This window comes from Haemaphysalis longicornis, unplaced genomic scaffold (genome assembly GCF_048455015.1).
Source record: "Haemaphysalis longicornis isolate Haplotype H1 unplaced genomic scaffold, Haemaphysalis longicornis Haplotype H1 scaffold_3, whole genome shotgun sequence".
NCBI lineage: Eukaryota > Metazoa > Arthropoda > Arachnida > Ixodida > Ixodidae > Haemaphysalis > Haemaphysalis longicornis.
The window spans coordinates 22,840,414-22,867,698 of record NW_027526335.1 but is presented as its reverse complement, the minus strand read 5'-3'; the positions used below and the strand labels follow the sequence as shown (position 1 = coordinate 22,867,698).

Below are 27,285 nucleotides of genomic sequence, written 5' to 3'. Positions count from 1 at the left end.
GCCCCTCCGCCGAGCTTCTCGCCTTCCCTATTACCTATGATTACTACCTTCTGCGGAGCTCAGTCACTAAGGGTTTGCGCTGCTCAGCCCGCGGTCGCGGGTTCGATTCCCGGCCGCGGCATCCGCTTTTCTGATAGAGGCGAAAAGCAAAAACTCCCGTGCGTACGAGATTTCGGCGCACGCTAAAGATCCCCAGGTGGTCAAAATTAATCCGGAGCCCTCCACTACGGCGCACCTCATCGCCTGCGTTGCGTCGGCGCGTTAAACCCCACAATCAAATAATAATAAAAAAAACTCCTGTGGAGCCGTTCTGTTAGTCATGTGCCCACCTGTCGTTCGTGAACATTTCGGAAGTGTAAATATTAAGCGCGAACAACAACGCCAGACAGAGAAAGGACTCTAACAAAAACGGAAGTATACCAAAGGGAATACGTGCAGTTGGCTCAAAGCGCCATTCATCGCCATCGACAAAATTGGCGCCTTGTACACACTCCGGAAAATGTGCCAGTAGTCAGCAAAGACGCTCCGCGCATGTGCCTGGAAAGCACTGCGATCTGTTGTTTCGCCTTTTTCTGAAGGATTCGCTCGCTACATTACTCTCAATTTTCTTTCCTGTCGAATCGATCCCAAGGGGTCTAGTCCTCTCACAAGGGCCTGTAAACGGAGACGCTACTCAAGCACAGGGTTTACTTCCGCCTGCAACGGAAACGCTTAGAAAGCGGCGACACGGCGCAATGGTCCAGCAATCGTCGAGACGCGTTCAAGCGCCCCAACAGAGCGCAGATCGGAGACCAAACACCCGAGCAACGCCGGTGACTGAACGGCAAAGCTACCCAATCAACCCACTCCAACTCGGAGTGGTAAAGTCGACAGCCCACTCCTGCACGAGTTTGCCGGCACACTTCGCTTGAAGAACGGCTCGTACACTTTGACAATCTTACTAGCCGCAACTTGGGGAACACTCGACGGCTGAGTGTGTTCAAACTAAGGTCAAGCCTACGCACATCTGTGTCTCCGCAGTAACTTTCTGTTTCGTAAACCCCCACACAAGCACAAGCATCGTCAAATAAATCGCACAACGCTTTCTGCGAGAAAGTTAAAACGTGCGCAAAGAAGAGAATAATGCGACAGCGCAAGAAACAGGCCGAAAAATTTCCTGAGCAGGTCTTGTACTTTTTTTTATGTGCTCGAAGACTAGTTAGGCCATTTTTTACAGGTTTTTATTTTGCCACTACGTGTGCAACCAAGTCCTGAATAGAGATCATGAACGCTCGCTTCACGTAAACCACTGTCCCGAGACAGGCATTACAGAACAAAAAAAAAAAAGACAAAAAAGAGAGCAAGAAATAAAACAACACAGGGGCAGCTGGACTAAACGCCAACCTTACTAACACAAAAGGGGATGGGAATTTCGCCACACTTCGCCTAGTCCCCACATAGTGTCAAACGTGTCGTTTCTTTTGTAGCCTATGCTAGTGTAATAACTTGGCATTGAACAGTTGATATTCCTGACAAAGGCTAAAGCCTGCCTCTTCCCCCTTGTTCGATATGCTTGAAGAAAAGTTGGAAACTACGAAGAAAAAAACACATTGCCACACAATTTAGGAACTGCGTACTTATACGACGCTCGGTGTGCTCTCCTGTAAAAAAGTAACGCCGAATATCCCAGCGTCTCCGCCTGTGTGGATCAAACGGGAAATGGCTTAGTGGCAACGGTGCCTAAAACATCATCAGAAACTGATTTACCTCGCATGTAACTGAAACAAAATCATTTTGCTAGGCGTGGCCACCAAGACAGTTTTCAATATTAACGGAGTTGAACTTCCTCGAATATGACACTCTAGAACCTTGTATGGCCGCACTCCATCCCTCCAATATATAAGAATTAAACAAACATAAGTGCACGGAAATTGCTTTTCAGTTTGGACCATTCATAGCTCTGTTTTTATCCCGCCTGTTTTCGGCGCCGTTTCTAACTCAGAAAACAACTTTCAATGATGACGGTTTCTCTTGGGCTACCCAAACGACAAAATTGTGGTTCGTCTGCCCGTCACCCTAGTCGGCCAGTGACGTAACTGGAGAGTCTGCTTACTAGTGCGCCGCTGACTAACTCAAAATCGATGCGTCCTTGAGTGGTTACTCGTGACCAACCAGTGACGCAATCGTGAGTTGGTCACGGGTGGGTCCCCGACGGGTAACCCGTGATCCACCACCCACTTACGATTCACCAGTTACCAACTAGTGACCTGCGCATCGGTCACCGGCGGGTCCCGTGACCCACGGGTGGACCAAGTCATCCGGGTGAGGGGAGAATGTCAGGGACGGGAAAGAAAAGAGATGGGCGGTGAGTGGCGTACAGGGGAGAGAGATAAGGGAGGACGGAACAAAGAGGCGAGAGGAATGTAGCGGGAGGTTGAAGAGGAGGGAGGAGAAAGGGATGCAAAGAAGGGAATACTAGATTGAGAGGAGGGAGTACAGGAGTGCGAAGTCAACGGTGTGGTGGATAGAGGGGGAGGTGTGCGGAAGAAGGGGATGTGGAGGGGGAAGAGACGGGACGAAAGAAAGGGTGGGGAGTATTGAAAGAGGGGAAGGGGATGAAAAGGGAGCGGGACAGGTGAAGGAGAGGGGAGTTACAGGGATCAAGAAGAGGAATTAGAGTGTGGAAACAAGTGTAGGAAGATGGGGAGGGTAAAGTGGGAGGGAAATGGTGAGGCTGTTTTCTCATTGGTGTTAAAGTTGACCTCCATCAACGTATGGGCTGTCTCGACCCCAGTCAACTTTACTTTGTAGACTGTGGTTGGGAGTGATTTTCACGAAAGCCTACTCCTTCCTCATCGGGATGGCCAGCAGCGCCCACTGTGACGCCTGCGGGGCGGAAGAGACTATAGAACATGTGCTGTTTCGCTGCCCCGAATACTCGTCGGAGAGGAGCGTGCTTGCCACCGCGCTGATCCGATTGGACAATCGACCATTTACGGTGGAAACTATTCTAAGTCATTCGTCTTTATCATCGACCTCGCAGAAGGCGACGAAAGCCATTTTACGTTTCCTGAGTGAAACGAACTTGCGTGAACGACTATAGTGCCCGAAACGGGACTAGAGTGCGCGCTTTCCCACTCCTATCTCTTCCTCTTCTCCCCCCCTTTTTATTCCCTGAGCCCCATTCCCCCAGTGCAGGGTAGCAAACCGGGCTCTACACCTGGTTGATGGTTGGTTGGTTGCCTCCCATCATGGCACATACCCACGCGGGGGATTGGCCAAGAAGTTTTGTGCCTAATGAGGATGTGACCTATATTATTTTAGATCCCAAAATTTAGAAAAGGAAATACCCAACAGAATTTTTTAAATATGTATAATATGAAAGTAGATTCAGGAAGAAAAATGAGCTATGTGTGAATGTTTAGCTGGCTAGCAGGAAAACCTGCCTGTCGCCACAACATAAGAATGGAGGGCAGACACAACATCCCTGCGGAGACTCCTAGGGCGGAAGCGCCTAGCGACAGGACCTCGGAACTAGATAGCGGAAGGTTAAGGCGTCTAAAGGTTGACTCCAGATGCGTGCGTCGCATTGGGGAGAAGCTGCGGCAATTAAATAGGAAATGTTCTATATTTTCCAGTTCGTCGCAGAAAGGACATTGCGGAGATGGAGCCAGCCGAGATTTATAAAGATAAACATTTAGTGGGGGAATTTTGCACCGAATTTTAGTGATTGCTACCTCGCATATCATTATTTCACAAAACATTGGCTTCCATGCATGACGAAGGTGGCTATAATATCTTGAAGATAGAAGGGCGTCTTGCTTATAAGCCTGGAGTAGCTGTAGACGTTTAAATCTCGCCCCCAATAGAAAACTGTCATTTGGAAATTGCACGACCACAGGGCCACCAAGAGACATGCTGGCTAATTGATCAGCCACTTCATTGTATGAGATTCCTGCATGTCCTGGAACCCACACTAGCCGAACCTCACAAAGCTGATGTGGAACAAATGATCGGAATGTGCGGATAATTGGATAATCTTTTTCGGATGTTAATGCGGAACACACAGAGAGGGAGTCAGAAAGTATAACTACGTGGTCTCCAGGCCTTTCCTTTCTTTTTTCTTCTTCTTCTTCCATCAACGCACGGCCCGCGATTGACAGCGCCAAGCTCACGGCGAAGGAACTGAGCTCGCGCCCAGGAACGCCATGGGGAACCAGCACCGCTGCCGTGTGCGGATATTACTGTTCACACTGCGACCACCAAACTGTATTTTAAGCTGCCTGAAGACGGGTGCCAACGGCCAGAGCAAGTCCCTTTAACTGAAATCGCACTCGCAAAGGACTCGCAAGCACTGGAATGAAAGAATAAAAGGGGCGCACGTTATCCTTACAGGGGGCTTCCAACTAATTGCAAGACAAACTCTCTCCTCATGTTTCCACAAACACCTGTATTCCGTCCATCACAATTAAGGCCCCATTGAAAATGCAATGCGACGGTATGGCGTAAGCGGAAGTTCCTTCCGCTTTTTTTTTTTTCAAATACTAAAAAGTCCGAGACATAAGCGCTCTAATCGACAAATACTAAGAACAATTTCTTCCCACGATCCACATCCACCTACTCACCGCACTATTCTGTTAGAGTGTGGAAACAATAAATTAATTCCCTCTCCGTCCTACCATTCCCATCGCATTGATCACGCTCACAAAGTAGGTCTCAATTCATGTCTTACGAGAACGTTCGCGCAATCATTTATACCCCGTACATCACGAGACTGGAACCACCTTCCTGCAGAAGTTGTATCGATTACTGATAACCATTTTTTTCACGATACCCTACCTAACATTGTATAATAAGGTGAACTCATCTTTACATAACAAACTGATTGCTTTATTTGCGTTTGTATTTTATCTGACTGCTTTTGTTATTTACCTGAATTGTTTATTTACTTGATATGAATGTATCTTTATATAACAAACTGATTGCTTTATTTGCGTTTGCATTGTAACTGACTGCTTTTTTATTGTGTTTCTATTGTACAATGTAACCACTCCCCTCTGTAATGCCTTCCGGCCCTGAGGGTAAATAAATAAATAAATAAATAAATAAATAAATAAATAAATAAAAAAAATAAATTTGCGCCAGTTTATCGACCCAAAGTAAGCTAGGTTACCAGCAGCGCACGTTGATAGGTCATTGTGGTATTTACTTGTCATGTGATGGCGTCTCGCTATCGAAGATCTCCTACGCAGTCTTGACTGCTAACTCGGACGCCCACGCTTGTTTACGAGAAAAACAAGGCAATTATTATCAAGCAAGGAAACGGGGAAGAAATGCCATATGCTAGCAGACGCAAAAGAAAAAAAAAAGCAAATCGTGGTCCTCAATTTGAACTAAGAGCAAATGTCATGTCAAGATGGGCCAGCCACTCTTTCCAGCATTCCGCTGAAACCATTTATGGAAGAACGGCTAAAGTTCTCTGAACAATTCTGGGATGACGTAGTAACTACACTTCTTTTTTTTTTCGCTTGAACCGCAAGCTACAGCGCGTTTTCACGTGTGAGTGCGGTGTCCGTTCGAGACAAGTATTGGCGTGCTAGGCCATCCTGTCGGCGTGTAGTCCGCGTTATCCGGGACGCCAGATAACGAAGCTGACAAAAGTTCCAAATTTTTCGTTAAATGCAGGTTATGAGTTAAGGCTCGCTGAAATGAAGCAGAAATGAAGCCAAAATGCTCGGCATCAGTGAAGGTGAACTCATCCGTCAAAAGATTAATTTCACAGTGCAAAATTGCGTGAGTTGCGTCTGCTGCTTTCGCTCGAGCGTAGGCACTGCACGGCGTTACAGAGAAGGAAGTTCACTTGCCCCCGTATTCACAAACGCAACGTGAGCTCAAAGGACACCTTTTCGAGAACTTGATGCTCTTCTCCGCACTGAGAATTGTTGAGATGGTGCTATCTGGGATACTGACCGGGCGGAGACATTGTTCTTTTTCACCGGCGGAGACGGCACTTTAAATACAAAACATTCTGTTTTCTGGCAGCAGATCTCATCGCCGACGAACCGATACCACAAACAGCAGTGGAGACGACAGGATGGCCTAGCACGCCAATACTTGTCTCGAACGGACACCGCACTCACACGTGAAAACGCGCAGTAGCTTGCGGTGCAAGCGAAAAAAAAAAAAAATGAAGTGTAGTTACTAGTTACTCGGTGTGGTGTCACGCCACACAAGCAAAACCAGAAGTGGATGGACGAAACCAACAGCAATCATCATCATCATCATCATCATCATCATCATCAATACCATAGCGAATTTCGTTTTTAGGAAATTCTGGGCGTTTCGTTGCTGCTTGTTCCTTACAGTAGTGCTAGCATTCGCTAAATTAGTTCATTTCTCTATCGTATTTTTCCGTAAAAGTGCAAAAAACAATGACTGGTCAGCTTCGTTACATCAAGATTAACCTCCGCAAGGTTAACCAACGTAATTGAAAAACTTCGTTAAATCCAAGAATTCGTTACATAGAGGTTCGTTACATCCAGGTTCAACAGCACAGAAAAAGAATCTGGATGGCTGTCCAGTCGTAACGCAGTAAAACATACCAAATATCGTCAGCAACATTGTACACCTTTTGATGTTTCACAGCGAAACGGCAGACAAAAGCACTTAATGTTCGTATGTATAAGGGTAGAAGCACACGCAGTTAAACAAAATCCCGCGGCAAAGTATGACCCAAAGAATCTTAAATGGCTAATCGTACTTGGCTTGATCGTACTCAACAGGAAATGGAGGCAAAAGAGCGTTATTTCTGACAACGTTCTAACGGCATGAGTTCAAACGTAGCACCGGCCTCATTAACACAAAGCCCCAAAAGCTCGCACCTCGCTATTCTTTCGCTGAAACGAAATCACCGCCCAATCCCGTATCTGGCGGCAAATTACCAATAGCCTTTGTACTTGACCGAACGGTTGGTGTGGTGGACTGCTCACTAGACTTACACCACATCGTATTCCCGGTGACAACTAAAATTGTGGATCCAATGCACTTCTTCATACTGAAGAAGCAACGCGAAAACAAAACTATATCTGATCACTACACTATATGTTAAAATAAAGATTACAAATTCATAGAAGAAAAAATAATAGTAATTTGCCTTTCGTGCCCACAACTCCAAAAAGCGCCACAAAGGTGTAGTACTCCGCCTGCACCAAGGTCAACCCCCAAGTATCATAGTGGGTGTGTAAGATCCCTCCCACCGTCCTTCTGGAAAGAAGACTGCATTCTGTTACTGAAGACTGCGTTCTGTTACTTTCACTTGTATTTCGTAAAAGTGGACTTTGCGCTGAAATCAACTTCGAATGAACTTCCAGAGGAAGGGCGGCCAGGCTCCTTCCCCCCCCAAAGAGAAGACGGCGCCCTGGCGCTCAGCGAACGCTTGTCACGCATCACGCACCTGTGAGCCGCTGGGCGCGAAGTTTTCTCCACCAGCACTCTGCCCGGGCCCGCTTCCCGCCCACCAGGCGCTCGCTGAAGCTCCTCACGAAGCGGTGGTTCATCAGGGCCGCCACCCAGGCCACGGAGCCGCGGGGCGAGCTGCTGGCCCGCTGCTCCGGTCCGCCGCCGCCCGGGCCCAGGGAGGACGCCTCGTCGTCCTCGCGGCCGGAAGACGACGGCGGGGTGCGAGGCCGGGACGACAGCGACTCCAGCTGCGAGTACCGGTCGCCATCGTCGGGCTCGTTCTTGGGCCAGCAGCCGCTGCGCCGCGACTTCGTCGACAGCTCGTCGGCCGGGGCGGCCCCCCGAGGCACCGACGAGTCCCGACGGTCCGTGGCAGTGGTCGTCGATGACGTGGTCGGCGCTGTAGCGCATGTCGTCGGCACTGTCAGGCTGCCACCGCAGCCGCCGCTTTCGCTGCGCGGACGGCCCGGAACGCTGGAGGCAGGAGTGCTTGCCAGGACGTCTGCCTTTGTTCACCTCGAGCGGACGGCGCCGAACTAGGGATCTCCAAGGACACGTCCGTTTACGGGATTATTCCTCCAATGCAGTCAAACGTCGCATTTCTTCGAAACTTACTGGTCTTCGACAAGGGGCGATGAAAAAATCAAGAAAAAAATGCCAGGCAGTGACTGGTCCAGTTACATGTCCATCGTAAGAACCAGTGACTCGTAACAACAGAGCCGTGTTTCTACGTGTCTTGCGGCCACATTAGGCGACGCCGGGCGCTTTCAGTTGACGTAGGGGAAAGATCTGCCTTCGTATTATTTATAATCAGTTTTCCGAAAGTATCTTGCTCCATTGGTTCGTCGAGACATCGCTAAGTTTCATTTTTCGCTTACTACTCCGGCGTCCTGGAAACTTTTAACATTTAAAACAAAATTAAGTTTGTGGTTAAGCAACGCAGCATGTAACGGCAATCGTCCCACAGCGTCAACAGAGCTACGGGGGCAATTCAGAAATCAAGGCCACAACAAGCTGAAGCCGAAAACCCTTTTGGCACCGTGTAGTCTTCGAAGAGGACGGCCGTCCAAGACGCAGAGCGCGCAGTAAACTTGCTGTTCAAATGGCAAACAAACGTAAGGCAACTTGGAAGCTCTTCTCCGCGCACTTGACCGTCCCGCGCATTCAACATCACCAGCCGTCGGCCAAGGTCACACAAACCGAATTCCACGGGTGCCGTCCCAGGAGGATACGTCGACAGGGCAGGATGTTTCAGTCGAAGCGGGTCGAGTAGCGATCCGGGCCAGACCGCCCGAAGACGGTTTCGTTCGAAGGGGTGTCCAGCGCATGCTGCCACAGCTCAAAGCACAGCGAAGCGATCATGTCGGGCCGATTGACAGCACCCGCAAACGTGCACCCGTCAAGCGTCCGACATTCGGCTAAAAAAGTGCGACGAGCGCGGCGATTCAAACGCGCGCAAACTTTTCGCCTCTCCGAGAGCGCGGGTTCGGCGCGTGCGAGCCGCTTGGGCGAACGGGGGATAAATACAAGCAGCGGTCCGCTCCGACGCGCCAGCGCTGGGCCCGGCCGTCGCGCGCTCTCTCGGTTCATAGTCGCACTCGCCGCGCTGAGGTGGCGCTCGTTGCGATGGATGCAGAAACAAGGGGTGGGGGCCGTGTAAAGTCTAGCGGGATGCAAAAAGAGAGTATTTGTGGGGGGAGGGGGGGGGGGGGATCGAGACAAAGATGGAAGGGTCTGCTTTGGGAGCACATACCTGACTGCTTAGCGGAAAGAACGCCCGTCGGCATTCCGTCTCGGCCCGTGTTACTTATGCCCGGCATTGGCAATGGTGTCTAGCGCCAGTCAGACCAGCCCGTGTGCGACCACTCCCCCCCCCCCCCCCCCTTCATCCCGTCTAAGAAAACGCTCCTGGGCTGGATAGCAAGCAAAATTACGACGGAAAGGACGACCCGAAGAAAAAGGCGGAAAGAGACATAGAATTCCCCCCAGAAGATACGGGAGAAAAAAAGAAGAAAACCAAGATTATGGCTAGAGCGACTGCAGTCACAAATCCGTTGCAGAGGCTTTCTTCGCTATCAACGGAGATACTCCTTTCATCGTTATAGCGCGCATTTTTGAAGGGAGAAACGGCGAACAGCCACCACGATCATGGCTTCTCTGCAGTGTTTCTTACCCCACAGTACGACGGGTGTCCGACTCCAAGGGAATAACGACATCATCATCATCCTGAGCGCTGTTCATTACGGGAGAAACTATGAGAAGAAGAATGATGGGTGCGACGCTCAAAGGAGACAGAGCCGCTCAAGAAGGGAGCGGGGAGCCTTATCCCATTCCACATCCCGTACAGTGACGACCTTTTGCGAGAAGAGAGGATCATGATCTTTTTTTCTCATGCGAGAAAGTCGTGTCATAGTAGACAAATGAGCGCTACTAGGTTAGCACCAGTCGATAGGAATGATGAGCAAAATCATGATCCATTTCGACGTAAACGACACGTTCACTGCTCATCGAGGTGAGAGGCGGATAAAGGTGGAGCAAGTGACTCTGCACATGTATGGATACCCTGTCATCATAGTCCGGGGACTAGCGCTGTTCCTATTTCTTTCTTTCTTCTTTCTTCTGTGCACAGACAAGGCAAAACCTGCATTTATTATCCCGGATATTTCCACAACGGCTTTGGCAGAACTTCCCATCACCCCCCCTCCCCCTCTTTTTTTTTGTGTGTGGCAACGAGAGAGCTGATCTATAAGGAATAACCGAGCATTTCCCAAAGGTCACCGCAAATGCCGTGAAGGCCCCCAATCGGGAATTCATAAAGATCACACTGTCACTACACTCTCATTAATAAAATATGCCCCTTAACGTTGCCAGGCGGTGAAACCTAACAGCTACGCAAAAGGTGCGTCACTCCACCGATGTTTTTGCGAGGGAATCCGGTACGAACCCTAAATGCGCCTTCCATTAGCAAGCATTAGCGTGACCTTTTCCGGATGTGATGGCGCTACTATGCAAATTATCTAGATCCAACGAAAATAGCCCGTCGCACAATTTTCAATCCGATTTCAGACGCTTTGTTTCTTCCCTTCTCCTTTTGATCACTCCGTCGATGCAGCCAACCTTTCTGGCCGATAAACAACGGCAGCACGAACTGGCCCGCACAGTTTTGTTAAACCATCCAACTTCGCAGTTAGTGACAGGATGGAAAAAGTAAGAGGAGAATGCGGAACTGCGCTGCAGCGTTCCTGCTGTTTGCAAAATGAACGTAAGGTCATTTACAAAAGTAAAAAGCAACAACAACCTAAGCACTTATTGAGTTGTCGGTGCGAAAGCTTTAATTATTGCTCATCTGAACACAGCTGAGAACCCTTTCAAGTTTTACGCTGCGAGTAACGTTCGCTCCCTGCGTTCTTCCGCTCCCTGACTTCCTCTGCGGTGTACAGAAAGGACGACCAAGAATAAATAGCTTGCAGACGCCTGCCACAATTACGCCGGACGATCTTTTGTTTCTCCTCGGCGCATGCCCAGGCGTTGGCACATGCTAAGGAACACCCCTTTTATCTGTGCTTTAGTTTGGAAGTCGTTTCACCGCTACAGACGCCGTCACCAACGCGGGCTGAATGGCCTTTAAAGCTTTCGCTTTAAAATGATCTTGCTACGGATGGGCGGAATTTTGAAAGCCTGCCATAAAGGCAGATGACGTTCCGCGGAAGTAACGCGATGAACGCCATAAATAAAGCAGCAGCGCAATTCTAGGAAGGAGTACTTCCGCCGATCGCCCCTTGCCGCTTTCATGGCTTCTTACGAAACAAAGCCATTGCTTCCGCTCCAGTGCAAGTAGCGCGCCCAACGAACCAGTAGCCGGCTTCATGGCAAGCTGAGACTGTTCCAACGACCTAAAGGCAACCAACGAATCTCCTATTCACGCAAACAAACAAAAAAAACAAACAATAGATAGAGTCATTGCAAAAGTTACGCAGGAGAAGCAATAAGAGTCTCGTCGGGAAGAATTTGCCGCGTCAGGGCGACTGACTCGGAGCCCGATTCACGTTCCAGGAAATATCTCTCGCTGGTGGTGCAGGAGTCAACAAACACAGCAACAAGAGCCGCAATAAGCGCTGGACGAGATCGGCTTCACTATGACAGTCGGAATTCTAACAGACCTAGTCGAGAGCTAAGACCGCAGAAGATATATCCTGCGGAAATGTGCCGAAACATCACAAACGAATACGCTGGGATCCGTTTCGTTATGCGAAAGTGGAAACAAAGTTGGAAAATCATTGTCATGCACCCACTTATTGCGTAAATGCAAATGGTCTTCACTGATCGATGGCTCTGCATTAACTTCGCAAGAGTGAATTGCCAACAGCCAAGTATAAGGGAAGCCACACAACCAAACCAACAAGAGCTTTAAGGCACATTCCCACTGGCGATGCGCCTCGTCGCGCGACTAAAAGCGACGTCGCAAAGCGACGAGCCGGCCGTTGCTTTTCGGAGTTTTGCGACGGCGGAGCCGATCGCTCCCGGTCCGAATTCTCTCGTCGCGCGACGGCCCCGCAAAACCGGTAAGCCAATCATGGCCGCGGAGTAGGCTGACGTAGCCGGAAAAGAAACGTTTCTTTACATCCGGTATGCAAACGCTGCGGGCGGGCGAGGACGAGCCGCCGCCGCCACCGCCGCTGGCTCGCACGGCTAGAGTGAACCAGGCAGGCGGCCAGGCGCTTGGCCCGCAATCGCTGTACCCGCCGGGTCGGGCCGGCAAGCAACTTCCCGTGTGCATCGGTTCTTTGGTCAGTGGCTTCAGCGTGCGCGTGCACTAATCAACGAATAGCGTGGAACTCATCAGTGTGGAGAAGCGTGTATGGATTGTAAATGGAGCTAGGTGGACAGCGAGACGGTAGGTTGACTTGCAGCCTCTTCGTCTATCGGCAACTGGTAAAGACGCGTAGAGTTCGGAGGCGTCAGAACGTTGCGCATGTGAAAAGAAGCAACATTTGTGGGCCGTGATGCGGGTGTTGTGGCGTGAAAGCAAGCGTGTGCATTTCTTCGTGCAATAATATGTTGAAAAGAGCCTTCGTGAGTTTGTTATTTTCTGCTCCTCCCGCAACCCGCAAATGCTTTCGGCATTGCTCCAGGTTAGTAGCATGTGTTTTAGTTTGATTTCTACCTGTTTTTGTCGCGTATTCTTTGACTTCGAATGGTTGACGCACCAACGAGGTCGTATGTACAAGTCGGGAAGCAGCTGCGCTGAACGCAGTCGCATCATCGCTCATCGCAAGTGCGAACACCACCTCAAGGCCTCATCGCGCGACTCGCGCCGTCGCGCGACGAGACAAATCGCCAGTGGGAATGTGCCTTTAAGTTGCTTTTGAGCTTCTCAAGCACGGTAATTTAGCTACGATAAGAATCTTGTGAGCGATTAGGGTTTTTTTCTTCAAACAATGCTTTTCTGATGGATGCGAAAAGCGAAAGCGTCCGTGTGTTCCAGATCCCAAAGTGGTCAAAACTAATCCGGAGCCCTCCACTACGGCGCGCTTCATCGCCTGTGTAGCGTCGGCGCGTTAAACCCTACAATCAATCTATCTTCAAACAGTGCAAAAACAAAACTGCTACTGAAAGAACAACAAAATAATCTCAATGACTTCTCACGGCAATTTACGACGCAATCCAGGAGTTTGTGCTGCATTCCAAAACAGAAACCCAGAATATAAGCAGGCATAATTACTAAATGGTCAGTAAGCGTTTACGCCATCTATTTATTCTTCCTTCTCATTCTTCAACAGCGAATACAGCTTCGGGCTGATAATTGTATAGTAGCATCAGACACGCACATCATAATCCAAACGATTGAACAAGCGAAAGCTCAAGCACTGATTGAGCACTAATCACGCATTGTGTGCGAGAATAATTAAGGTTCGTCGCAAGCGAACGCCCTACGAGAACCTAAAGCGAATAAAGATAACTTCTCTGGGCCCAAAAAATGTGGCGCAACTTGCACTAGTGGTGTGAGGCTGAAGAAACAGCGGACCTTCACAGAAGCCGCTGTACAAGAGCCTTTGTACCATGTGTTGCGCAGTGACGCCACGCCCTGATGAACGCCGGTGAGGCTCGGCGGTGCCATGCCTAGGCTGGCGAAGTTGGCGCGAATCTATGCACAGCTGCGCCTGGGGTTGCTAGGCAACGTGAGGTGACGTCATCGCTCCGCGAGGTTTTTTGGTGCGACGGACGGCTAACGCTCGGCTTAAACAGCTGTGCCGTTAAAAATTGAGTAAAATCCTTAGCGTGACCTCCTCAAAGTGACGAGCAAGTAAAAACCGCGTCGCAATACCAACCAGCTGAAACCTCACTGAGCGGTTACCCTGCAACAGGGGCAACCTTTTCAGAGAGAATCTTCGTGGAGAGAATCTCGAAGACGAAAGTCGAAAGGCAAAGAAACGGATCCGGCAATGAATTAACAATGACGGTTTCGCCTCCAGAATTCGAACTCCGGCAACTTACTGATTTGTTCTCAGTTGTTTTTTTTTTCTTTTTCGATGGATTTATTTAGTTCTTTTCCTTACGAGGTGCTCCTCCTTGACCGCCCCAAGTTTCCTTTTTGAGGAGGGCGGGTACCTTCAGAGCCCCAAAGCGTTTCTCAACACTCTCACCCCACAGGAGGCGAGGGAAAACTCGGCTGTAGAACCCACTCGTGACGCAGCCGAGTGCAAGTTACCCGGGGCTGCCCGCGCACAGCACACAACGTACTCCCTGCTGAAAGGAGAGAGCTGCCTGTTTGCCAAGGGACAACAACTTCCATTGCGGGACCACCAGGAAACCACCGAGCAGGAGCGCGAAATCGGTCTTTCTTTCTAACCTACCTCGGTCGCGGCAGCAGCGAACGCAAGTCAGAGCAGACAGAAAAGCCATAGCCTAAATGAACCGAGCGGTAAGCCGTCGCGAAAAAAGTTTACGCCAAACAGCCAACCAAAGCACGCGGGAGAAGACACAAACCGTTTGTTTTAGGGAAGGAATCCAGCGCCGCATTCCGGGCGTCTAAGCCGAGATAATGAATTCCAGCCTCCCTGCACGAGCCAGCCAGCCTGGGTCTTTAATATTAAATTCACTCAGGGCCCGGCGTAACGAGGTTTTGATCGACTCGCGCAATCCTTTAAAACGCTGTGACGGGAACCGTAGAGTGCAAAACGAAATTACCCGGAAAATTCGAAACTTCCTCTTCCGCTACACTATCACCAATCACTTCCAACAGTATTTGAGTTTCACCATCCTTCCAAGGGTGAAATAGGCCTAAAAGAACGCTCGCCGTGTAACCTGAAGCGTTTGCAATTTTTCCGGCACTGGGCGGAAACCGATTTCAACACGGCCGAACACTAATGTAATCCAGAAAACGGGTGCCAGCAAATGCACTAGACACTTTGCAGTGTTCTCACGGGCGGCATCTAGCCAGCTCGCGACCATACGATTCAAATCCATTTCACAAATTCTTCATAAGTCCCCTTCCCACTTAACGCGTTTTAAACAACAGCGTTGCGAACATTTTTTTTAACGATTTACTGCTGTCCAGACAAATGTATAAAATTTCATTACTCTAGGCCAGAACTTGACGTCTTTTCGTTATTTTTGTTTTTGGGCAAACCGTATTCGAAGACAAACCCGTAAATAAAACAACTCAGCGCAATTCGAATACTCTTGGCCCACATTTCAATAAGCACACAATGAACGCGTGAAGCACGAATCTTTTTCGCAACAAAAAGTACAGGGAGTTCAGCAGCTGTAGCCGTACCAAAACCGCCCGCATATCACGCGCCTCCACAGCGTCGCTAAACCCATGTTCGGAGCTTGTGGTTAGGAGAAACGACATCCGTACACGTCGAAAAAGCGGAAAGGCAGGGCGCATCGATTCTGGCGCGGGCCTGGGGCAAAAAGAACTTCCCGCCGAGAGGGAGAGCACGGCAACATCCGTTTCAATCGCAGGCAATTTCCTCGCCATCGATCAAATTTCCCGCCGTTTCTATTGTCCAACCACGGGTGCGTGCACTAGATGAAAGAAGACGCCTGCTTTACTTGAGCTGAAGTCGTGCTAGCCAAAAGGCACACGAGGAAGACGTCTCTCACCGATAAACTCATAAACATAAGAAATACACATAAAAAGATCAACCTGCAAGAGCGAAAAAAAAACACCATTGAGAAAAAGAAGGAAGGCGCTTTTCAATTTATTGAGTACGCAGATGAACATAGCGCTCGTGTCGCTTGTTTTGTAAACTACCACGTGCAGGTTTGCCCCCTGAAACTCAGTCCCGGACAGAGGCAACGGGAATTCAAATGAAACTCGGAGAGCGAGTTTTTCGAGCGGGAAGCATACGGAGAACGCGGGCAAATATGCATAATTCATACCCGTCTCTCCAAGAACGCGGGATGGTAACTTGGAACGCCCTTCACCACGTTGCGCGCATGAATTCGCCGACAGCCGTTTTAAAACGCCCGCCGTCTCGGGCGGGTTCGCCCCGTCTCGGTTTAGACGACCATCCGCGCAATATCCTCTCTCGTGACACTTTGTAATGTCAAGAAAATCCAGCTACCATTGCAGTTCCCGACAAGTTTCCGGAGGAAAAGCGCCCGGCTGACTGAATACTGCCTCCACATGAAGGAAATCGTAAAGAACGGCAACTTGTTAAACCATACGGTTCGGAATAAGACTGAAAAAAAAAATTCCGAGTTATTTTAACGTTCATCTCTCGAAACCAAGAACGCATACAAAACGTCACGCCGTGAAAACACGCCCCCACTTCAACTCAGCGCTTCATTAATCCAAAAGTTTAACAGAGTAAATTCTCTACTCTGTTTTTAAACGATCTTCCGTTCTCAAAGTGTACCATTCTTTCTTAAGTGAGGTGCCGCTTCGCTGCCTTTACGCGCCCTCTAGGATTTACTGTCGTGCCGTCACTTCGAAGAATTCGCTGTCTCAATTTCACGCGCTTACACCCGAGTCAACGCGGAGGTAAGAATGAGTGATAACTTTAATCCATCTTCCTATTCAACTGAACGGCATTCCTCAAGCACTTTACTCTCCCTTAACACGTCTCTGTGGCTACACAAAGCCTTATTACCACGCAAAAAGGCTTTTCTAGACAAATTAATCGGGCTCAAAACTGCGTGTCATATTAAATGTCACAGACTCGTGATAACGAAAACTATATCTATATTACAGAGCATGTAATTTGGTGTAATCACGCGATATGCAAGAACAAACGCAGATAAATTAACGGTTAGTGTTCTTCGCTCCTCGTGCAATGACACAAAAAGGTGACACCGCAGCAATATACGGTCTATTAACACTAGCTCTGAACTAATACGTCCAGCGCACGCGTGCCTAGAACGCAGCTGGTTAAAATTCTAACCACAGCAATTTTACTTCTGCATTATTACCTAAGATGGTGACAGATTATACGAAATACATTTCTTCTTCGACTAGTAAAAAAAAATCGGCCTGTTTGCTCGGTTCCTGCGATTAAAAATGTTTCCAACAACAATAAGGCTTATCTGATTAAAATACGCGAAACAAATGGAAAAACTGGAAAATAACAGGCGTCAACACTGAACGCAACTTTACAACCTAACCTGAATTGTAACGCGCAATGTAACGAAAAATGAACGAGAACGACGAGGCTCCTGTAAAGGGTGCACCACGGACAGCACACGTACACAAGAGGAAGCCGACTTCCTCAGACGTAACAAAGTCCAAGCCCGCTTACGCTCACTAATAATTCGTTAAGCGCATTAGTGTTGGAGACATAACCGAATAAAAGAAACCAATATGCGTTGCTCGTTACCAGCAAGTAAAAATAGCGCGTTACTGCACGACGTTACCACAATTAAAGTCATTGACGGTGCCCCCCTGCCCTCCCCAAGAAATGTAAGGCAGGTTGCATCCGAATTTTCTTAGCTCATCGTTAATCTGCTATTTATTAATTCTCCTTCTTAATTAAAATATTTACAATAGTCCGCCCTGAATCTCGATTAGTTATTCCCCTTAAGTCACTGAGTGGTCCACATTAATCGCTTAGTCATTCAACTTAAATCCCTTTGATTCATCCATACCTTTTGATGCACATTAATTCACTTGCACGTTTTACATCGCTTTCTTTCTTTTCTGCCTTTCTCAAAGTCAGCTATCGATATTAAATTGCAACTTTAGCTGCCATAATAATTAAATGCCCAGTAGCAGTGTAAAACCCTGTGTATTGGGAAGTCCGCCTTTTTAACAGCAGAGCTGCTTAGGCTTGAGCTTGGTCCATTGGATCTCGCAAAAAAAAAAAATACCAAGACAAAAAAAGTCCGGCTCGAGGCGCCTGGCAGGATCTTCGCCCAGACGCGTAGGCGGAGCCAAGCTATCACGTCACCGCACGCGCCGGCACCACTCGAACTTCGGGAACAGCCTGTCCAGCGTTCGTGGCGTGATCTCTCGCGTGCTCTTCTCTCGCCAGTTCACGCGCATTCGCTCCTGAAGCGGGACGCGCAAAGAGCTAGCGCTACAGACGCAGACTTCGCGAAGCCGGTTGCCTCTGGTTCTAGCGCGTGCAACGCGGTCCTTTTGGGGGACAGTTGTGAAAGGCTGCGGACAAAATGATCCGGGCATTAAAGTCACGGCGTACGTTCCGCGGCAAGTTAGGAAATCCATGCGAGGTGCAAAAGCCGGGTCTCCGATGAAGGCAGAGGGGCCGCGAGCTCTGCTGTTTCTCCAGCCTTGGGCTACTAGTGCAGGCGGCGCCAATTTGTTTGTTTCGACACCAGCCCCCCAAGAACAACTACGCACTTGTTCAATTAAATTCGGTTTGGTGCCATCTCGTTGTGGTACCGACGAAGGGAGCGCGAGAAAGTTTTCCCTAGTCAGCTTGCGAAGCCCGCAGTACTCGTTTTGGCATTCGCAGCACCCGGCACACACCGTGCGTCTACCAAGTTACGCAAGGAAGCGTCCACCGCAACATCCCTCAAGCGCACATTCTATTCCCGCGGCAATTTATTTAAACGGACGTTGAAATCGCTGTCATTTCCATCTACACAAAAGTTGCCCCCTTGCCAGCTGCGACCGGGCCACTTTTGAGTCGCAGGAACAAGCCGCGCAAAATCGGACGCCGTAAAACCGCTCAGCAGAAAGAAGCTTGCTCAGTCTCTCCTCGAGAGCACGACATCATATTGCATGCACCGAGATGAAAGCACCAAGCGCGGGTGCCTACATCAGTAGGCAATTTCACTTCGCTCCATCTCACGCGGCCCGCTCCCGCTGAATACTAGACGTATGGAATCTCCAATCGCTTTTGGCGCGCTTTTTTTTTTTTTTTTTACGCACGAAGAAGCTCTACGGTGAGCACAGCGAAGTAGAAAAGATTCGCGCAACTAAAGTAAAAAATGCAAGCACCTCTAAATACTTCATCGTCAAACCCGAACTCTTCACCGAACCGGAAACCGCCGTGAAGGAAATGCCGTCGCATCTGCTCCTTTCAAGAACGGTGCATTATTTACGACACAGTGCCACAAAACTCTACTGATATGCTGCGTTGAAATATTTCTGCATCGTAGCCAAGTGCCCAAGCCGTACTGGGCAAGTTCGGGTCAAGAAGATAAAAGCTCGGAGCCTACTCCATTTATTCATTAATGAGCCCGAAAAGCGAACACCGGAAAGAAGCAATATGGGACAGCAGGGGGTTAAAATGCGTGCGCAAGCTTTTTCCACACTGGAAAAATAGTGGCGACCAAAAAATCATTCTATATTTGCTCGCTTGCATTTAAACATTGGCGGCGCAAAAGAAAATCAAAAAGCGCCTAGCAATTAACCAAACTGCGGAAAGATCGAACGTTAAAACGCTCGATCATAGATTTTAACTTAAAGAATGTTGCGAACGTCGTTGCGAGCCAACAAATCCAAAGGTGAGATCTTTAAAAAAGAGGAAGTTACCAGAATCTCGTTGAAAGTGCAATACCGCATTGGTTAAATGAGGAAGAAAGCAGTTGAAGCACGAGCGCAGCGCATGGAGTTTGAGCCATCTATACTGCGCTCTGTCTGGTGCTGGTCTTCCGTTAAAGCAAGCATTGCCAGCATGTTGCCGGGTCTGGTTCGTGGCAGACGGAGATTGAAGCGTACGCGGTCACTCTCCCGCACTCCCAATGGGACCAGATCTGCGACCAGATGCAAGGAAACTTTGGAATGAAGAAGAATGAAGAAGGCACGACTAACACGACTCTGACTTTCCCGACACGTTTAGTCTACGGCAACAACAAGTGCATCAGTCTACTGCCACAGCTGTGCGACGTAAAACTATTGTGTCTCCCACAGCAGCAGATGGGTCAGGTCATACCTGTCAGTAAACGAGACCGATTTCGCTCACACAACTATTCCAGAAATTTTTTTATTTACCTATTTGGCACTGGCACAAGCCCTGAAACTGGTGTGTAGAAGGTACGGTAGGAGCATCAGGGAAAAAACCTTAAAATTCCAACTAATATAATCAGTTGTATATTCCCAGCAAAGAGGGCGTCTAAAGGCAGCATGAAAGAACTTCTTAAAGCTGTAAACCAATAGCGATGCTGCTAAGTCACGGCACGTGCTAGTGGTATACAGATCTTTAAAAGCATAATGTGCGCGCTGCGTCAGTGTCAGCTGAGAAGAAAAAAATGGCTCGAATGCCGCAGGCAGAGACAAAACGTAGAGAATGAGAGCTTCGGTGAAAGGCACATGTAAAGTGTAAGGTCACACGTGCGGCCCAAGGAAACTACCGGAGCCTCACAAAATCGCCGTATCCACCGTTCCAAACCGGTCCATGAAAAAATGCATAAAAGTGATCTCCAGACGCCACGTCAAAATGAGAAAGAGAGGCCCGAGCTCTTCGCCATCCCGAAAGATACCGCAGCCTATCCTTGTTTGTGGAGTCCCGTTACTTCTTGAAGAGACCATGCGTTCCAGCCATTTTATTGGCCGTCCCTGAGCCGTTTCCGAGACGCAACGAGCCACGCGCGCTTGCGGAACGCGCGCTGGAAGGCACGATGCAGAGCTGCTCGCCCTTAGCGGCTGCCGGCTTCGACGAAATGACGGCTGAAAAATAAGCAAGTACTCTACGAGCGAACATCACGTACCTTTGATGTCTTTCGCCGACTGCGACCTTGCCTGGTGAAACGCCTGCAAGTTGAGAGAAAGAACGGATTAGGGCATGTTCTAACGCAAGCATAAGTACCGAAGACCTATAAAAGAAAAAAATATGGCACTAATCCGGAGCAGTCAATGTCGAGTCCTCCCCCTAGCGTCTTTCTCGCAGTCACTGGTAGGCTGACGAGTGTAAACAGATCAATACAAGCATCTTTGTTTTCTCTTTTTTAGCTTCCCACGGAGTTCGCCCAGCTGGGAATCAGGCCTGCCTTTATCTTTCCACCAGCTTACGCTGCCGGAGGAGCCAATAAGGCAAACGATCGGGCAGGCTTCTCAGCGGTGCGTGCAGCGGGCCATAGTGGGTCGACGAAGGTAGTTAGTGCGCTCCCACTTGCATACGCGACACTGACGCGTCTCCTCCTCTTCCTCCCCCACCCTTAATTTCACGCCAAGGACCCGCACACTTACACAAATAAACAAGCAGGCTAACAAACAATGAAATAAACCAAAGTAATCACTGTTTTGTTTCTTTCGTCGTCAACGATTTAATAAGTGCAAGCTCTCACCGCAGTGTTTGGCGATCCCGTTCTGGTGATAATAACAATGAAACAAAGCCAAGGGGAACGATGTCTTTTTGCGTCTCAGAATAGGTTACAGACGAACCCTGGTGAAAAAAAGAGCGGTCGGAATAGGTCGAGCGGAAGGACGAAGGGGGGGGGGGGGATAAGGGTAAAGAAAGAAATACAGAGAGAGAGAGAGAGAGAGAGAGAGAGAGAGAGAGAGAGAGAGAGAGAGAGAGAGAGAGAGAGAGAGAGAGAGAGAGATGTACCTGGAAACAAGGAAACGTGACCGGAACGCTGGTGCAAGGATTGCCACTAATTGAGACAAGCGCTAACGAGCGACATCGCTCCACCCTCAGTACACGGTATCCGCGCCCCTCGCTCAAAAGGGTTAACGCTGTGCAGGCCGAGGTAGTGGTTTGATCTAGGCGAAGCATTCAAATCCTAGGACGGCCGCCGCTCGTAATGCCCGCGTCTCTAGACGGCGGCGCAAACATTTCCTGGAAAAATACTTCTGGCACGAGACGCCCGACTCTCATGAAAGCTGGGTTGAACTAGCGCCCATACCGTACGGCTGCTTCTTGAAGCAAGTGTTCCACGGAACTATGCGCTCAACCATTGTATAAGATCGATAAGTGTCAATACTACGTTTACGTTCTTATAACTATATATGCTTTCTTGGTAACAGCGCAAAATAAAACAGGACACAAAAGAAAGAAGGAACGGACACAGCTGTGTCCGTTCCTTCTTTCTTTTGTGTCCTGTTTTATTTTGCGCTGTTACCAAGCAAGACAATGTACCAACTCGCCCAGTCGTCTGTTTTGGCTTCGTTTATATGCTGCACGCACAACTCAACCGAGGGACGCAAAGGGAGAAAAAAAATGGCCGCGTATCTGCTCCTTTCGTTGTAAATGCCGTCAAAAGACTATCGTCTTTATCGGCTTTTGCGAAGTAAATGCCTCCCTTCGCTTTCCCGCTTACCTCTCACGTTGTTCCTGTTTCGCCGCGCTCCTCCCAAGATAAAGACGCCAAAGGTTTGCTTAAATCATTTTAAATTTCCTGCGTTCCACTGCTCCAAACCGGGTGTCTCGATGCGAACGCTGCCGTACGGCGAAGACACGCGTTAATCGAGGCGCCCTACTTCAACGTTTATAGAACCGCGTTTCCCTACTGCACGTGCGTTGCAAGCAGAACGTTGAACCTGTCTAGTGGAACCTTGCGTAACTGTTGCCGGTTGATTTCTTAAAATGGCGCCAGAAGCTGTAGTGGCGCAGGCGACAGCAGGCGACGGCGGAGTGAATTCTTTTTCTGCAGTTGATGAAGTATTTAATTTCGCAAAAGTCAAGCATGTTTGATTTTTTTATAAAGGAACACTGCAAATATCACTTCTGTATTGATTTGTTGTCTCATATTTGCGTAATGTCTTGTTCTTCTTCAACAATATTGACAAGTGTGAACAATACACCGGACATAGACGGGTAGATTTAGCTGTGACTATATAAGACTATTGCGCAGGCATTGTTTTGTTTTGGCCGGGTGGCTGAATCGAGTCACAGACAGACAGACGGACAGACAGACAGACAGACATACAGACATGTAGACAGACCGAAATTTCTGGGTTTAAGTAACCCAAGAAAGACTATCGTCTTTAAAAAAAAGCACGCGAAACCTTACAAACAGCTCACGCTCCCCTGGCCTCATTTTTGGCGTCTCGCACACAATTCGCGGAACCGCGATTTTAAAGCTTTGTTTTTAGTGCGCAGCGCTTTGGCGCCCGCTGCTGTGGTATGGCGTCCTCGCCAGATTTATAACCGTGCTAATGATGGGAACACCGATGACTGAAAGAAAACGTGGGAGGAGAGCGAAGCGAAATTGTGAGGGGGAGGGCGGTTTGCTGGGGCGGCCCCAGACACTCCTCCGAAAGTGTGTGGGGGAGGGCAAGATGCCCAGCACGCGCCGGACACGTGTGGGAAAACCGCCCTTAATTGGCGTCTCGCGGCACCCAAGAAAGGAAGGAGGAGGAGGAGGCAGCCTTTATTGTGGCAGGAAGACTCTACGTCAAGTGGGGGAAGTGGGAGTAGAAGGTGGGGGCTTGTACCTTGGGACATCTTGAATGCAAACAGTTCGACCCAAAACAGGTGGGCTCCTTGAGAAGGCTTGAGAGGCCGCGTGGGGCGAGGAGAGCAGGCTCACGACTTTAAACTGCTCGCGCTAGACCGCTTTTTATAGAAAAATGTGAAATTAAATTCAGCATGGAGGGTTCCAGTGTACGAGGGTCGATGTAAAGAGATGTTGCATTTGGAGGAGGCTTGAAGGTTCTGTAGTGCGCGAACTTCGGACAGTGCCAAATTAGGTGCTGGAGATTCGCGGGCGAGGGGGAGGCGCAGAAGGGACATCGAGGCGTCAGAGACGGGGTGTACCATTTACGGAGGGTCTCAGGGGTAAGGCTAGCATTGGCAAAATATTTGTTTATGAAAATTTCGGAAGATCTTGGGAGCGAGGGCAGAGCGGATAAAAATCCGGTTGGAGTCAGGGCCTTGAGCCGGTCTTTTTTTTTTTTTTTTGTAACATAGAAGCTGTATCTCTGGTGGTAATGTCTCAGTAGGTGGAGGAGCCAAGTCGGGTAGCAGCGAATGACTAAGAGGTTGTACACTCCCGTGCCGCCGACTGGGCTCCCTGGTTCCCCAGTGATGACTCACGCAAATCCAAACATTCATGAAAGCAAGCGTCTTGTTCTTTCAAGTTCACAAAAAGCACAGAAGTCCAGCACGCGGCGCGTGCTCCACGTTTATCGGTCCTTCGGGTCATTCGTCGTTGTGCTCGTTGCGTGGCTCATCCCAACCACGTGACATTTGCGCGGGAGATTAAAACAAAATTTACAACAGCATGCTCGGTGGCGCCGACGCGCTGCGAGGTAACGGCAGAGTAGCGCGCCCCGCTGTGCATTCGTTGATCACGCGACCACTTCGTGAGACACACCAGCTATGCGCCGTTAACCGAGAAGACTGCAGTTCGCGCTGCGCACAAATTTCGCATTAGGGTATATCCTAATCGTCAGCCATTTTTTCATATTGAACCATTAAACCCGAGCTATTTTTCAAATGAACGCTATCTGCAGCGCCGGTTTAGAGATGGGGGACGAAAGCATATTGATTGTGGGGTTTAACGCGCCGACGCAACGGAGGCGATGAGGCGCGCCGTAGTGGAGGGCTCCGGATTAATTTCGACCTCCTGGGGATCTTTGACGTGCGCTGAAATCTCGTACACACGGGCGTTTTTGCTTTTCGCCTCCATCAGAAAAGCGGCCGCCGCGGCCGGGGATCGAACCCATGTCCTCGTGCTCAGCAGCGCAACAGCTTAGCGACTGAGAAGGGGGAAGGGGGGGGGGGGGGGGCACTTTAACCTGTCGCTCGTTGAGGACAGGTATAGGGCGATATGGGGGTGAAAAATCGGGATGATCTTAACAATTTACGCTGCCTCATCGCTCCGATCGCAATGTGTGAACGGGCGGCCCTGACGACCGAGTTTTGAACGAGCTCGATATTTGCACAGAGCGTCCGTGGAAGAGCTCCATGCAGGACTACCGATGCCCCCGCCCCCGCGTGTGCTCAGTCAAAGCTGGAACGCGTGAACGGAAACCAGACAGGCACAGGCCACGTCTCCCGTTTCGCGGCCTCCACTCCCCTGAACACTCAATCGTTTAATCTGCAGCGCCGGTGTTGAAGTGTGAGCGCTTTCAGTGAAACGACTCCGCCAACGGATCCGGTCGAAGGAGGATGGAAAGCTCTCGTCGATCTCAATATAGGTTTTCTCCCGTCTGGATAAGGTTATCGTTTCTTTTGTTTTGTACGTTAAATCATCGCGGACGCGAACTTCAACTTTTGGTATCAAATTGAACTTTGGAGTCACTACGGCGAGGTTGGCCATTAAAAGCGGGATCACTTCTTTGTTTGACAAAGGCGGTATTCAACGACGACACTTCCCATCAAAAGTGTCTCCGTGTCACACTTTTAAGCTTAGCCTACAAAAATTTAAAAAATCATTATACGCGTAGTAGCCCTGATAATGAAATATATATATATATATATATATATATATATATATATATATATATATATATATATATATATATATATATATATATATATATATATATATATATATATATATTGCAGCGAACCATGCATTGGGTTTGTTTGTTTGTGTTTTACTTTTACCGCCCGGCTCCCGGCTGCGCCGGTCTGTGTTATCTCTGTGCCAAGGAAAGCGTGTGTTCCATTCTTTCTTTCTGTGCCGCATGTGTTATCTGTTCTGATTGGGAGAGCATTCCGATCTAACGTGAACAACCCGGAATAATCTTCTTGGATCTACAATGTTCTCGATGCGAATCGACGGTTCGAGAACCACGCGCGCCGAAAGATAAAAAGCCTGCAGAGCAGACGCTGGGATATTCGATTCTGCGACGCTCGCCGACGCAAGTCACTTTGTTGACCGCTGCTTCGCCGCCTCTGTATTCTTTTGAGTTGTTAGGGGAGCACAAGTTCGCTCCAATAAACTTGTTTCTCCATCAAGACAACTGCGTTGTCCTTGGCTTCGTGACAATATAATGGTATCGCGGCCGACTTGCTCAAAATGTGCGAAGAAGGGGTGCGAAAATGTGAAATCTGCTACTCCAATGCAATCTAAATCAATCCAAGCAAATTACGCATCCATTTCCCCAGGACAGATTGCGATGGATTAGACAGATAATGCCACATACCCTTATCTCCATCGGTATCATGAATACGTAATTCTGACAGCCCCGTATTTCTCTAGAAGAATAAAATTAAAATCCTACAAATTTCCACTGCGCCGATTCACTCGGGAGTATGCGTTCGCTAAAAGGGATCGCGTTTAATTTGCGGGAATTGTTGCGCAGCACCCAGGTCAACATGCTCGTAAAATAAGAAAGCTGCGCGTAAAAAAATCGACGCGAGAAAGAAAACCAATAAGATATGCTGCACGAGAAATCTTTTCTATTGTTTTGTGTCAACCTATAGGACAGAAATCATAGAGAGAGAGAGAGAGAGAGAGAGAGAGAGAGAGACTATTTTCGGCATAAGACTAAGACCTGTTGGTCAGGGTATCTAATGTACTTAAACTAGACTGCATTGTTATGCTTGCTGCAAACTTCTCGCACAGCCGATATAGCCCTCTTTTCCACCATTTTTTTACACTTGGGAAATCATTTCCAGCGACCCATTTTCCACGCACCTTTATGACAGTTTTTTTTTTTTCGTTCTCCAGGTGACGGAGGCGACAAAAACGGCGAGCATCCGAACCTTCATTTCGCAAACCAATTTCATTCCCCGCGAGCACAGACAAAAAAAGAAAAAAAGAAAACGCAAGGATTGATAAAAAATATCGAAAAATATCTTCCTCGCTTCAAGCGGGGACTGTAGGCGGAGAGGAATATGGGGCCTTTGCTGCTTGTTATATACATAAACGGTAACACGTTATATCAACAGCTATTTTTTACCCAATCGCCCGAATTCTCGAAATCGGCGCCGGGTCACCGGTCTTTCTAATTCTTAAAGAGCGACAGATGTGCCTTGCGAACGGCTTACGCACACCCAAACACGCACAAGCAATTTAAATGTCCCGCTAGATATTTTTAAAAGCTGCGCAATATAGACCGAGGAATCGGCTAATTCGCTCCGACAACACGATGAAATAAGAGCGCCCTGCGCACGCTGTTTTCCCCAATATCTCCCAGTAGTGGGCGACGTATTTTCCAGTAGCCCTTCTTTTTTGTTAGTTTTATGTCAATGTTACGACGCAATATAATTAATATCCGCTTAGCGCGTCCGTAAGCTCTTAAAAAATACACGTTGACAAGGACAGCAGAGTAAAAAAAAAAGGGGGGGGGGGGGGGCGATTTTAGAAGCAGGATGACCAATGGCGGCTGTGTCAAATTTAGAGGCACGTCAAACACAGCAGGCACATAACGAGCGACCCGGCTCAGAAAGGCACGAGAGCTTCCGAAAACAAGAAACTAGAGCGAACGAATTTGCTTAGCGTCCAGCCGCTCGCGAGGCTCCGCCAAAGGTGTCTTGAACGTAACAGAGTGCTGCATAATTAAAATTTCCCAGACAACTTCCACGCACTCCGGTGAAC

General features: G+C 48.8%; 1 protein-coding gene across 7 annotated transcripts in view; it reads right to left on the bottom strand.

Moving 5' to 3' along the window:
* The window catches only part of Cv-c (RhoGTPase activating protein), a 405,466-nt gene that overhangs the window by 199,921 nt on the left and 178,260 nt on the right, over window positions 1-27,285 (bottom strand). For all 7 annotated transcript variants that reach the window (XM_077702628.1, XM_077702633.1, XM_077702632.1 and 4 more), the window contains one exon: window positions 20,560-20,602. In XM_077702628.1, the coding sequence (XP_077558754.1) occupies window positions 20,560-20,602 (43 nt within the window). The remainder of the gene's footprint in view (window positions 1-20,559; window positions 20,603-27,285) is intronic.